At 41.9% G+C, this 15,050-nt stretch overlaps 1 protein-coding gene across 1 annotated transcript in view; it reads right to left on the bottom strand.

Moving 5' to 3' along the window:
- Nucleotides 1–15,050, bottom strand: part of LOC120063983 (DDB1- and CUL4-associated factor 6-like) — a 78,902-nt gene that overhangs the window by 38,977 nt on the left and 24,875 nt on the right. The window contains exons 2-3 of the mRNA XM_039014294.1: nucleotides 14,183–14,244; nucleotides 4,024–4,116 (exon numbers count right to left, since the gene is read on the bottom strand). Of these exons, the coding sequence (XP_038870222.1) occupies nucleotides 4,024–4,116; nucleotides 14,183–14,244 (155 nt within the window). The remainder of the gene's footprint in view (nucleotides 1–4,023; nucleotides 4,117–14,182; nucleotides 14,245–15,050) is intronic.

Here is a 15,050-nt window from a genome sequence, read left to right as displayed (position 1 = left end):
AACTGGAGTTCATTGGGACGGAGAACTTTTAACTCCATTAAGAGTAACCAGAGACTGAGTTAAATCTATGGAGTTATTCACAGATGTGGGAGAGGCCTCTGTCATATTTCCCAGCATGCTCTGTTGCGGGTAGATTTTTATTAATTGTTTGTTTCAAAATCGGTGTTTTCGCATGTACATAGATTTAAAAAAAATCTTATGTTACACAAAGATAAGAAAAATACATTTTTCAAAACTATTCCAATCTGTAATTGGTTGGATTTATAGCAACCGTTTGTGAGATAGTGAGTATACGTAGCCTTGATGTACACTACCTGACCAAAAGTATGTGGACAACTACTCGTCGAACATCTCATTCCAAAATCATGGGCATTAATATGGAGTTGGTCCCCTTCGCTGCTATAACAGCCTCCACTCTTCTGCGAAGGCTTTCCACTAGATGTGGAACATTGCTGTAGGGACTTGCTTCCATTCAGCCACAAGAGCATTGGTGAAGTCGGGCACTGATATTGGGAGATTAGGCCTGGCTTGCAGTCGGCATCCTAATTCATCCCAAAGGTGTTAGATGGGGTTAAGGTCGGGGCTCTATGCAGGCCAGTCAAGTTTTTCCACACTGATCTCGACAAACCATTTCTGTATGGGCCTTGCTTTGTGCACGGGGGCATTGTAATGCTGAAACAGAAAAGGGACTTCCCCAAACTGTTGCCAAAGTTGGAATCACAGAATCGTCTAGAATGTCATTGTATGCTGTAGCATTAAGATTTCCCTTCACTGGAACTAAGGGGCCTAGCCCGAACCATGAAAAACAGCCCCAGACCATTATTCCTCCTCCAACAAACTTTACAAACTTGACACTATGCATTGGGGCAGGTGTCAAAGCTCTCCTGGCATCCGCCAAACCGTGATTCGAAGCGTGATTCATCACTCCAGAGAATGCGTTTCCACTGCTCCAGAGTCCAATGGCAGCGAGCTTTACACCACTCCAGCCGACGCTTGGCATTGCGCATGGTGATCTTAGGCTTGTGTGCGGCTGCTCGGCCATGGAAACACATTTCATGAAGCTCCCGAAGAACAGTTATTGTGCTGATGTTGCTTCCAGAAGCAGTTTGGAACTCGGTAGTGAGTGTTGCAACCGCTTCAGCACTCGGAGATACAGTTCTGTGAGCTTGTGTGGCCTACCACTTTGCGGCTGAGCCGTTGTTGCTCCTAGATGTTTCCACTTCACAATAACAGCACTTATAATTGACCAGGGCAGCTCTAGAAGGTCAGAAATCTGAGGAACTGACTTGTTGGAAAGGTGGCATCCTATGACAGTGCCACGTTGAAAGTCACTAAGCTCTTCAGTAAGGCCATTCTACTGCCAATGTTTGTCTATACAATATAATTTGCCAGAATTTTATATAATTATGACATAACATTGAAGGTTGTGCAATGTAACAGCAATATTTAGACTTATGGATGCCACCCGTTAGATAAAATACGGAACGGTTCTGTATTTCACTGAAAGAATAAACCTTTTGTTTTCGAAATGATAGTTTCCAGATTTGACCATATTAATGACCTAAGGCTCGTATTTCTCCGTGTTATTATATTATAATTAAGTCTATGATTTGATAGAGCAGTCTGACTGAGCGGTGGTAGGCAGCAGCAGGCTCGTAAGCATTCATTCAAACAGCACTTTACTGCGTTTGCCTGCAGCTCTTTGCAATGCTGTTTATGACTTCAAGCCTATCAACTCCCAATATTAGGCTGGCAATACTAAAGTACCTATTAGAACATCCAATAGTCAAAGGTATATGAAATACAAATGGTATAGCGAGAAATAGTTCTATAATAACTACAACCTAAAACTTCTTACCTGGGAATATTGAAGACTCATGTTAAAAGGAACCACCAGCTTTCATATGTTCTCATGTTCTGAACAAGGAACTTAAACGTTAGCTTTTTTTTTTACATACTTTTACTTTCTTCTCCAACACTTTGTTTTTGCATTATTTAAACCAAATTGAACATGTTTCATTATTTATTTGAGACTAAATTGTTTTTATTGATGTATTATATTAAGTTAAAATAAAAAAGTGTTCATTGTTCATTCAGTATTGTTGTAATTGTCATAATTACAAATATAAAAATCGTCCAATTAATCGGTATCAGATTTTTTGGGGCCTCCAATAATCGGTATCGGCGTTGAAAAATCATAATCGGTCGACCTCCACATACTTTTGTACATATAGTGCATTGTATTTTCTTCCCTACTATGACAAGCATTCTGAATGCAAGTTGTGAATGATATCTTCCTGCAAGTTGACTTCCACAGAAATGTGATATCACATCGCAAACCACCATAATGTGACACATTAAGAAATATTCAAATAAGGCTTTACACTCTTATAACTCAAAGGAAATAAACTGGAGAAATGCACTCTGCTGTAGATGATTGTTAATTCAAAACAACACAGAAATGTGCAAAATGGCAAGGGAGTTGATTCAAAACAACACTGAAAAGAGTAAAATTTAATTTAAACAACACTGAAAAGAGTAAAGTTAAATTTAAGCAATTCTGAGAGTTGGATATTTACTCCATTTAGTGTCATTTTTAACTCCAAAAATATCCACACAATGACCAGAGTAGTGGGGGTGGTACCATATAACACCCAAAATAGTGTTACATTTGACTCCATAGGAGTTTAATTAACTCTTGCAATTTTACTGTGTATGAGCGTCTCAATAGTGTCTCCCTCTCCTGGTGTCCTCTTCATCTCCATTGAAGACCACTGGGATGAGTTGCTCCCTATGTCTTCTGACTCAAAGGCAAACCTTGATGAAACCTCTCCCATGCTTCATCAACTGAAGTCAACTCAATCACGCAAAAAACATTCTGGTCAGTTGAATTGTGCTCGACTAAGATGCTTATAAAATGTAAAGCTTTAAGATGTAACCTTTTGTGCGAGGCGACCAAATTCACATCAAAATGTGAGCTATAGATCTGTCATTCTACTTGAAAGCAAGTCTAAGAAGCGGTAGATCTGTTCTATGCGTGCTATTTCTATGCTTCTGGTTCTTATGTTTTTGCATCTTTTACTTTTGGTTTTGTACACCAGCTTCAAACAGCTGAAAATACAATATTTTGGGTTATTGAAAAGGTATTTCACAGCAGTGCAGATGGTACAATGATTCTCTACAATTAATTATCAGGTAGAACCGAAAACCAGCAAGCTCCGGACCTCGTAGGGTAAGAGTTGAATACCCATGCTCTATACTTGCTTGCTTGTTTTGTCACATAAACTGACGAAATGGTGGAGAGTAATCTGCATATTGCACCTTTAAGTGATTGGATAATAATTGTAAAATATAAGAGGGCTGAAAAAGGCTTACTTAATGCACGGCCGGGCACTGAAAAAAATAAAGCCAGCGCTTAATTGACCCAGGTCACTCATGTTTCATATCAACACTGATTTTGATTTTTAAGAATCCCTCCACAGCCAATTTATTTGACTGTTGATTAGGGTGATAGGTTTATAGACATCTAACCACTGTCTGCTTTTTTCTTTGTCCGTATTTATCGGCAAGACAGATCTTTCAGCAGGCATATTAAAAAATATATATGTTTTGTTATTTTATCTTTATTTAACTAGGCAAGTCAGTTAAGAACAAATTCCTATTTTCAATGATGGCTTAGGAACAGTGGGTTAACTGCCTTGTTCAGGGGCAGAACGACAGATTTTTACCTTGTCAGCTCGGGGATTCAATCTTGCAACCTTTTTCGGTTACTAGTCCAACGCTCTAACCACTAGGCTACCTGTCGCCACAATATAATGAGCACCAATAAAGCACTCTCTCTATAAATCCATTATCATTTAACCCAGGACAATCCTATTGTTATAACACAGTTAGCTACATGTTGGTGATTGTAAGGTCATCAGGTTAATCTGTATACAACAGAACTGGGTCAAATACTATTTCAAAATACACTTTTTGAACCCAGGTCTGGTATACAGTACATCAGACTCAAGCTCTCCTTACCTTTCTGTTGTATGGGTTTGTGATGACCAGGTTGGTATCGTCTGACCCTGACAGGATGTACTCCCCTGTATCGTTCCAGGATATGGTATTGACCTGATTGGGACAAAATACAGTGTGTGAGTTCACTCCCTGGAGCACATAACAATATTGTTAAAGTCTACAACTGTGGATGTTCCTAAACCAATCTAAGGTGTAACATCTGAATATGTCACTGTCCCTCAAATCAAATAGGTAACCAGGTGAACGGTCACCAAATTACAAACATGGAACTAGAATGGAACTAAAGGCGGTGAACGCCTTCTCTAGGCGTTGTGTCTTTGGGTCCTTAGATTATTATTTCACGCCTCCTCCCCATCCACCCCCCAATTTCCAAATAGTCTTTCTGGGTAACTTAATCCCCTGTCGTGTTTTATTTTCCCTCCCTTGTCGAGCAGATTTAAAACACTTTAAATGGTATTGCATTTTCACAGAATGGCTGTAATTTCGGAGAAACTGCTCACATCACTGTCCGATAAAATACACTATCTTAGTAAGAGTGGTGTGTTATGTGCTAAAATAACACACGTATGCTGTAACTTAGATATATGGTTGATGGTTTAGATTAGAAAGACACACACAAACACACCACACTATACAGACACAAAAGGGAGCTCATTCTAAATGTGGGGGACGATGTCATGCATTGGAAACAGACAGATTATCTTTCACTGATAAAGAACACTAAAGTCTCTCCAAAGGGGGTAAGAATCTTTTCCTGTTGTCACCACTCTGCTAACACTGTATGTCAGTGGTGGCCAAGACGCAATACAGCCACGCTATTAAATACTACACTGCTGTTAACTGGTATCAACCTAGAAAAGCACAACATTATACGTCACAGAACATTATTGTACAAATGTAGGCCTAGATTGAAAACTGTTATTTCCAATTCGAGAACTGGTTAATTAAAAAATATATATATATTCCTAATGTAAAGTAGCTTCAGAAAGTATTCATACCCCTGTTGTGGTACAGCCTGAATTCAAAATGGATTCAATAAAAAATAAAAAATCACACCCATCTACACACACACAAATACCCCATAACGACATTTGTTTTGCACATTTATTTAAAATAAAATGCAGAAATATCAAATTTATATAAATATTCACACCCCTGAGTCATACATGCTAGAATCCCCTTTGACAGTGATTACAGCTGTGAGTCTTTCTGGGTAAGTCTAAGAGCTTTGCACACCTGGATTGTACAATATTTGCACAATATTCTTTTTAAAAAGTTTTTAAGCTCTGTCAAGTTGGTTGTTCATCATTGCTAGACAGCCATTCCTTGCAATAGATTTAAGCCGGTTTAAGTCAAAACTAATTAGGCCACTCAGGAACATTCAATGTTGTCTTGGTAAGCAACTCCAGTGTAGATTTGGCCTTGTGTTTTAGGTTATTTTCCTGCTAAAAAGTGAATTAATCTCCCAGTGTCTGTTGGAAAGCAAACTGAACCTGGTTTTCCTCAAGGATTTTGCCTGTGCTTAGCTCTATTGCATTTATTTTTATCCTATAAAACTCCCTAGTCCTTGCTGATGACAAGCATACCCATTACATGATGCAGCCACCAACCTTGCTTGAAAATATGAAGACTGGTACTCAGTGATGTGTTGTGTTGGATTTGTATTCAGGACATAAAGTTAATTTCTTCTTCACATTTTTTGCAGTTTTACTTTAGTGCAATGTTGTTGATCCATCCTCAGTTTCTCCTACCACAGACATTAAACACTGTAACTGATTTAAAGTCACCATTGGCCTCATGGTGAAATCCCAGCGGTTTCCTTCCTCTCCGGCAACTGCGTTAGGAAGGACACCTGCATCTTTGTAGTGACTGGGTGTACTGATACAACATCCACAGTGTTATTAATAACTGCACCATGCGCAAAGGGATAATCACTGTCTGCTTTAAAAAAAATCCATCTACCAACAGGTGCCCTTCTTTTTGAAAGGCATTGGAAAACGTCCCTGGTCTTTGTACTTCAATCTGTTTGAAATTCACTGGTCGACTGATAATTTTATGTGTGGGGTACAGAGATGAGGTAGTCATAAAAAATCATGTTAAACACTATTATTGCACACAGAGTGAGTCCATGCATCTTATTATGTAACTTGTTAAGCACATTTTTACTCCTGAACTTATTTAGATTTGCCATAATAACAACGGGGTTGAATGCTTATTGACTGAAGACATTTCAGCTTTTCAATTTTTATTAATTTGTAAACATTTCTAAAAATATCATTCCACTTAGACATTATAGGATATTGTGTGTAGGCCAGTGACACAAAATCTCAATTTAATCAATTTTACATTTCAGGCTGTAACACAACAAAATATGGAAAAAGTCAATGGGTGTGAATCATTTCTGAAGGCACTGTAATTCTGTAAAGTTCTCATGCTCGTAATAGCCTAAACACATTCCAATTCACGTCATGTAATGATGTTCAGTGCTTCAAGCCAAGCACTCTCCATGTTCACCCCTCTCTCTTGCTCTCCCCACACCGTGAAATTTCAGTGGCATCTCCGCCCTGCACTTATCTGACCAATCAAACATGTAAATAACGATCTTACCAGTTCCACAGCAAGCTGCTCTATCGGCGCTAATTGGGGGAGTAAATGAATGAGCTAAATATAAAAACGATGTTGATTTCACAGGTTAAAAAAGGAACGATATGAAGTCTAACTGTTCTTTGGTTAGAACCAGCTCAGAACTTAATTTTCTTGTCAGAACTGAGCAAAACATAAATAGGGTTCTGCTCACAACGGAACAATGGGAAAATAATTTTGGTTCAGTCAGACTAGCCTGCCACAACAGCCATCTTTTTTGTTCAAGCAGACTGTAGCTTGATCTTAATATAGGCCTATCCTATCACTTGCATTACACATTCTTCTGCATGTTGTGTTGTATACGGATACTACTTGATCAAACTCTGTAGGAATACTGTGTGTCTGTCAGCCCTGCCCACCTAGTGTGCCACCTTCTGCTGCCCAGATGCCCCTGGCTGCCCAGGTCCCTACCACCACCCTCCACTCCCCAGCCTCAACCTGAGGGGTATACTACAAAGTAGGATCAATGAATTAGCCAGCTAACTTGCCTAAATATTCAGAAATTACTTTTAATTTTTTTAGAAAGATAAACTTGAAATAGGCATGGTCTAACTGACTCAACAACCAAAAACACATTTGTAAGTTTAGCTTTCTTAAATGAACCAGAAAACCAATAGTTATTTTTGGTTATTTATCCAAGTTAAATGGCTAACGCATTGATCCTGCTTTATAGTATACCCCTCTGGTCCTTCAGTCAGACTAGCCTAATTCTGAATCCGTCTGAAACCAAACCCTACAGTGGTTTCTTCTCCTAGCCCTAGTACCTTCTATGTTGTAGATCTATAAGAAGAAGAAAGTTGTGAGCAGCAATACGGCACAAGCTCCCCTGAACCCCCTTTAGAAACTCAGATCTGCATATGCCTACACCAAGGAGTAGGAACAAGGGCAAGGGGCTGTTAAAGAAATTGGTATTTTAGTCAAATAAGTGTAATAATAGCCTACATGACAATACAGTATGTATTAGTCTATTTCTGTTATCCAATACTTGTGTACAGTATGTTATCTACAGAGTAGATCTAAATGTATCTCTTCCATCGTACTCTTTCAACATCTGGCAATACAGGTTGTGTTGGGATTTGAGAAACTGAAAAGTGATGGCCCCCAGCACCAAACACAACATCTTGTCACTCGTACAGGCACAATAGGGGTTGTGAGTTAGAATGGCACAAGTGACATGTTGGAGGGCACTTCCCCCTCCATTACTTCCACGACTTCAGGTCTCCAAAATGAGATGGAGGACGTTAGTGACAGACAGGACCTCAGGGAGAGACAGGGGCTGGTGATACAGGAAGTGGAGCAACATTTAAAAATGGCTTCCTTACGTCTTCTTGTCCCTTTGCATTTTTCATATGATAAGGGTTGAGTAGGGGTGTGTGATATGCCATAAACTCCAAGCTACTGGTTTGAGAGAATAGAGCTAACGCAACTAGAAAGAACTCGCTAGGGCAATTATATGTATGTATGTAGCCTACAATCCGGGAATATTGCAGTAAATTGTATCAAATCAAATTTTATTTGTCACATACACATGGTTAGCAGATGTTAATGCAAGTGTAGCGAAATGCTTGTGCTTCTAGTTCCGACCATGCAGTACTACTATAACAAGTAATCTAACAATTTCACAACAACTACCTTATACACACATGTGTAAAGGATGGAATAAGAATATGTACATAAAAATATATATGGATTAGCGATGGCCGAACGGCATAGGCAAGATGCAGTAGATGGTATAGAGTACAGTATATACATTTGAGATGAGTAGTGTATGTAAACATTATATAAAGTGGCATAGTTTAAAGTGACTAGTGATACATTTATTACATCCCATTTATAATTATTAAAGTGGCTAGAGATTGAGTCAGTATGTTGGCAGCAGCCACTCAATGTTAGTGATGGCTGTTTAACAGTCTGATGGCCTTGAGATTGAAAAACAGCTTCTATCTCTCGGTCCCAGTTTTGATGCACCTGTACTGACCTCGCCTTCTGGATGATAGCGGGGTGAACAGGCAGTGGCTCGGGTGGTTGTTGTCCTTGATGATCTTATTGGCCTTCCTGTGATATCGGGTGGTGTAGGTGTCCTGGAGAGCAGGTAGTTTGTCCCCAGTGATGCGTTGTGCAGACATCACTACCCTCTGGAGAGCCTTACGGTTGTGGGCGGAGCAGTTGCCGTACCAGGCGGTGATACAGCCCGACAGGATGCTCTCGATTGTGCATCTGTAAAAGTTTGTGAGTGTTTTCAGTGACAAGCCACATTTTTTCAGCCTCCTGAGGTTGAAGAGGCGCTGTTTCGCCTTCTTCACCACGCTGTCTGTGTGGGTGGACCATTTCAGTTTGTCCGTGATGTGTATGCCGAGGAACTTAAAACGTTCCACCTTCTAAACTACTGTCCCGTCGATGTGGATAGGGGGGTGCACCCTCTGCTGTTTCCTGAAGTCCACGATCATCTCCTTTGTTTTGTTGAAGTTGATTGTGATGTTATTTTCCTGACACCACACTCCGAGGACACTCACCTCCTCCCTGTAGGCCGTCTCGTCGTTGTTGGTAATGAAGCCTACCACTGTTTGTCTGAAAACTTGATGATTGAGTTAGAGGCGTACATGGCCACGCAGTCATGGGTGAACAGAGAGTACAGGAGAGGGCTGAGAACGCACCCTTGTGGGGCACCAGTGTTGAGGATCAGTGGGGTGGAGATGTTGTTTCCTACCTTCACCACCTGGGGGCGGCCCGTCAGGAAGTCCAGGACCCAGTTGCGCAGGGCGAAGTCGAGACCCAGGGTCTCGAGCTTAATGAAGAGTTTGGAGGGTACTATGGTGTTAAATGCTGAGCTGTAGTCGATGAACAGCATTCTTACATAGGTATTCCTCTTGTCCAGGTGGGTTAGGGCAGTGTGCAGTGTGATTGCGATTGCGTCATCTGTGGACCTATTGGGGCGGTAAGCAAATTGGAGTTGGTCTAGGGTGTCAGGTAGGGTGGAGGTGATATGATCCATGATGAAGGAGGTGAGTGCTACGGGGCGATAGTCATTTAGCTCAGTTACCTTAGCTTTCTTGGGAACAGGAACAATGGTGGGCCTCTTGAAGCATGTGGGAACAGCAGACTGGGATAAGGATTGATTGAATATGTACGTAAACACACCAGCCAGCTGGTCTGCGCATGCTCTGAGGACGCGGCTAGGGATGCCGGCAGCCTTGCGAGGCAGTGCCGGCAGCCTTGCGAGGGTTAACACGTTTAAATGCTTTACTCACGTTGACTGCGGTGAAGGAGAGCCCGCAGGTTTTGGTAGCGGGCTGTGTCGTTGGCACTGTATTGACCTCAAAGCGAGCAAAGACGTTTAGTTTGTCTGGGAGCAGGACATCGTGGTCCGCGACAGGGCTGGTTTTCTTTTTGTAGTCCGTGATTGACTGTAGACCCTGCCACATACCTCTCGTGTCTTAGCCGTTGAATTGCGACTCTACTTTGTCTCTATACTGACGCTTAGCTTGTTTGATTGCCTTGCGGAGGGTATAGCTACACTGTTTGTATTCGGTCATGTTACCGGTTTCCTTGCCCTGATTAAAAGCAGTGGTTCGCGCTTTCAGTTTTGCACGAATGCTGCCATCAATCCACGGTTTCTGGTTGGGGAAGATTTTAATAGTTGCTGTGGGTACAACATCACCGATGCATTTGCTAATAAACTCACTCACTGAATCAGCGTATTCATCAATGTTGTTGTCCGACGCTATGCGGAACATATCCCAGTCCACGTGATCGAAGCAATCTTGAAGCGTGGAATCAGACTGGTCGGACCAGCGTTGAACAGACCTGAGCATGGGCGTTTCCTGTTTTTGTTTCTGTCTATAGGATGGGAGCAACAACATGGAGTCGTGGTCAGATTTTCCAAAAGGAGGCAGGGGCAGGGCTTTGTATGCGTCGCGGAAGTTAGAGTAACAATAGTCGAGGATTTTTTTCCGCCCGGGTAGCGCATTCAATATGCTGATAAAATTTAGGGAGTCTTGTTTTCAGATTAGCCTTGTTAAAATCCCCAGCTTACAATGAATGCAGCCTCAGGAAGGCAACCCTTGCACGGATTTCGTCTACCTTGTTGTCAAGAGACTGGACGTTGGCAAGTAGTAAATTCAGGAGTGGTGCGCGATGTGCCCATCTACGGAGCCTGACCAGAAGACTGCTTCTTCTGCCCCTCCTGCGGCGCCGTTGTTTTGGGTCGCCGGCTGAGATCCGATCCATTGTCCTGGGTGGTGGTCCAAACAGAGGATCCGCTTCGGGAAAGTCGTATTCCTGGTTGTGATGTTGGTAAGTTGACATCGCTCTTATATCCAATAGTTCTTCCCGGCTGTATGTAATAAGACTTAAGATTTCCTGGGGTAACGATGTAAGAAATAATACATAAAAAAAACAAAATACTGCATAGTTTCCTGAGAAAGCGAAGCGAGGCGGCCATCTCTTTTTGTTTGTACTATGCAGCAGTTTCATCAATTATTTATCTCTTTATTTTTCAAACAGAAGACTCCAAACAACTGAATGGACAGGATTAGAATGACAGAATCCTTGACCCAAGCCAGCATCAGGCTGCTTGCAGTGGTAGATTGAGTGACTGGCAGGCTGACAGTGTGACAGTGTGGGTGACTGGCCATATGGGTGCCTTGGGTTTCAAAAAGATATCAGCAGACTGGTCAGAGCTCAACACTCACAGCCACGCTATTAAATACTACACTGCTGTTAACTGGTATCAACCTAGAAAAGCACAACATTTGATGTTACAGAATTTTTTTGTACAAATGTAGGCCGAGATTGTGCAAGAAATAGGCTATTCACTGAAAACTTATTTTCAAATCTTGAGAACTGGTTAATTTAAAAAATATATACAGTTGAAGTCGTAAGTTTACATACACCTTAGCCAAATACATTTAACTCAGTTTGTCACAATTCCTGGCATTTCATCCTAGTAAAAATTCCCTGTCTTAGGTCAGTTAGGATCATCAGTTTATTTTAAGAATATAAAATGTCAGAATAATAGTAGAGAGAATGATTTATTTCAGCTTTTATTTCTTTCATCACATTCCCAGTGGGTCAGAAGTTTACATACACTCAATTAGTATTTGGTAGCATTGCCTTTAAATTGCTTAACTTGGGTCAAACGTTTCGGGTAGCCTTCCACAAGCTTCCCACAATAAGTTGGGTGAATTTTGGCCCATTCCTCCTGACAGAGCTGGAGTAACTGAGTCAGGTTTGTAGGCCTCCTTGCTCGCACACGCTTTCTCAGTTCTGCCCACAATTTTTCTATAGGATTGAGGTCAGGGCTTTGTGATGGCCACTACAATACCTTGACTTTGTTGTCCTTAAGCCATTTTGCTACAACTTTGGAAGTATGCTTGGGGTCATTGTCCACTTGGATGACCCATTTGCGACCAAGATTTAACTTCCTGACTGATGTCTTGAGATGTTGCTTCAATATATCCACATAATTTTCCCACCTCATGATGCCATCTATTTTGTGAAGTGCACCAGTCCCTCCTGCAGCAAAGCACCCCCACAACATGATGCTGCCGTGCTTCACGGCTGGGATGGTGTTCTTCAGCTTGCAAGCATCCCCCTTTTTCCTCCAAACATAACGATGGTCATTTTGGCCAAACAGTTCTATTTTTGTTTCATCAGACCAGAGAACATTTCTCCAAAAAGTACGATCTTTGTCCCCATGTGCAGTTGCAAACCGTAGTCAGGCTTTTTTATGACGGTTTTGGAGCAGTGGCTTCTTCCTTGCTGAGCGGCCTTTCTGGTTATGTCGATATAGGACTCGCTTTACTGTGGATATAGGTACTTTTGTACCGGTTTCCTCCAGCATCTTCACAAGGTCCTTTGCTGTTGTTCTGGGATTGATTTGCACTTTTTGCACCTAAGTACATTCATCTCTAGGAGACAGAACACGTCTCCTTCCTGAGCGGTATGACAGCTGCATGGTCCCACGGTGTTAATACTTGCGTACTATTGTTTGTACAGATGAACGTGGTACCTTCAGGCGTTTGGAAATTGCTCCCAAGGATGAACCAGACTTGTGGAGGTCTACAATTATTTTTCTGAGGTCTTGGCTGATTTCTTTTGATTTTCCCATGATGTCAAGCAAAGAGGCACTGAGTTTGAAGGTAGGCCTTGAAATACATCCACAGGTACACCTCCAATTGACTCAAATGATGTCAATTAGCCTATCAAAAGCTTCTAAAGCCATGACATCATTTTCAGGAATTTTCCAAGCTGTTTAAAAGGCACAGTCAACTTAGTGTATGTAAACTTCTGACCAACTGGAATTGCGATACAGTGAATTATAAGTGAAATAATCTGTCTGTAAACAAAATGACTTTTGTCATGCACAAAGTAGATGTCCTAACCGACTTGCCAAAACTATAGTTTGTTAACAAGAAATGTGTGGAGTGGTTGAAAAACAAGTTTTAAATGACTCCAACCTAAGTGTATGTAAACTTCCGACTTCAACTCTATATATATTCCTAATGTAAAGTAGCTTAAGAAAGTATTCATACCCCTTGACTTATGGCCATTTGTTGTGGTACAGCCTGAATTCAATAATTTTTTTCACACCCATGTACACACACACACACACACATACCCCATAACAACAATTTTTTTAGCACATTTATTGAAAATGAAATACAGAAACATTGAATTTATATAAATATTCACACCCCTGAGTCAATACATATTAGAAACACCTTTGACAGTGATTACAGCTGTGAGTCTTTCTGGGTAAATCTCTAAGAGCTTTGCACATCTGGATTGTACATTCGGTCTGTTCGTCACTCCCTGTATGTCTGTCCTCCATCAGTCCCTGTATGTCTGTCTGTCAGTCCCCGTCTGTCTGTCCGTCCGTCCCCCTCCGCCCGTCCGTCCGTCAGTCGGTCAGTCAGTCCCCATCTGTCCGCCCGTCAGTCCCCGTCTGTCCGTCCGTCCGCCCGTACGTCAGTCCCTTTCTGTCCGTCCATCCGTCAGGCCCTGTCCGCCGTACATCAGTCAGTCCCTGTCCGTCCGTCAGTCTATGTCCGTCCGCCAGTCAGTCCCTGTCCGTCTGTCTGTCAGTCAGTCCCCGCCGGTCTGTCTGTCCGTCAGTCAGTCCCCGTCTGTCCGTCAGTCAGTCCCCGTCTGTCCGTCAGTCAGTCCCCGTCTGTCCGTCAGTCAGTCCCCGTATGTCCGTCAGTCAGTCCCCGTATGTCCGTCAGTCAGTCCCCGTATGTGTCTGTCCGTCAGTCAGTCCCCGTATGTGTCTGTCCGTCAGTCAGTCGCCGTATGTGTCTGTCCGTCAGTCAGTCCCCGTCTGTCTGTCCATCACTCAGTCCCCGTCTGTCTGTCCATCACTCAGTCGGTCAGACTCAAGGTTTCACAGACAGACAGACAGACAGACAGAGGGGAGGGTGAATGGTGAAGTGCTCTAAAGATGAAAGGAGGGACAGATGTACACAGTGTACACCACAGACACAAACACACACAAGGGTGGGTAATGTGTACTTACACAGCCATCGTGGACATTGAGTGTCGCTTCGAGTTTCAGCCGCTGGACAAATTCTCTTCTGCCTGTGCACAAACAGAAGAAAGACATTCTTATCAAGTCACAATTGTTTAGCCATGACTTGTTACTTTCATTTATTTCTGGACTAATTCAGTCAGCATAAAAAATAACTGATGAATTCATGTCATCGACTAGGGTAGATGACAAAGCAATGGCCATACCCTATATCAGAAGTGTTGGAACCCATTTGTAAGGCTCCGTTTTCTTTTGCCATGGTTTGTTTTCATGGCTCAGCTCTCAGTATTTACAGAAGGAGCAGGGAGATGAATAACGTGTCACATTGATTGCAATGATTCTGTCTTTCTGTGGCTTATAATGTATTATTCATTTTGAAGGAAGCCTCCCTCGCATCTGCTGTCACCATCACAGGGAGAGAGGAAGAAGCAAATGAGTAGGCTGCCTATCCTGTCGTGAAATAGACTTATGTCATGAAGAAAGGTTCAGGTTTGGCAGTATTTTATGAATGAACTTGCTTCTAAACTTACACTGTATTAGGCTAAAAGATCCAGGTTTTAAAATAAAATCACCTCAAATTATTCAACTTGCCTTAGAATAGTGAGAAAAAAAAAAATTGGGCGAGAATTCATGCCATCAGGTAAAGCGATGACAGGCTAGAATCTAAAAACCATTCCTTGTATACTGCAATCGTAGAAGGCATGAAAAGGATGGCCTTAGTTCCATAATCCTCTATGACAGACTCTACTGTGCATTGACAGTACAAGGCCAATGTCAAAGGCAATAAAGTAGAATTACAGCAGACAGTCATTAACACTATGGCCTGCCTTTGTGACCTTGCGTGCCTCGTGCCAGT

Source organism: Salvelinus namaycush, chromosome 19 (genome assembly GCF_016432855.1).
Source record: "Salvelinus namaycush isolate Seneca chromosome 19, SaNama_1.0, whole genome shotgun sequence".
Classification (NCBI taxonomy): domain Eukaryota; kingdom Metazoa; phylum Chordata; class Actinopteri; order Salmoniformes; family Salmonidae; genus Salvelinus; species Salvelinus namaycush.
Note: the sequence above shows the minus strand (reverse complement) of the source record. Positions and strands in the feature narration are given on the sequence as shown.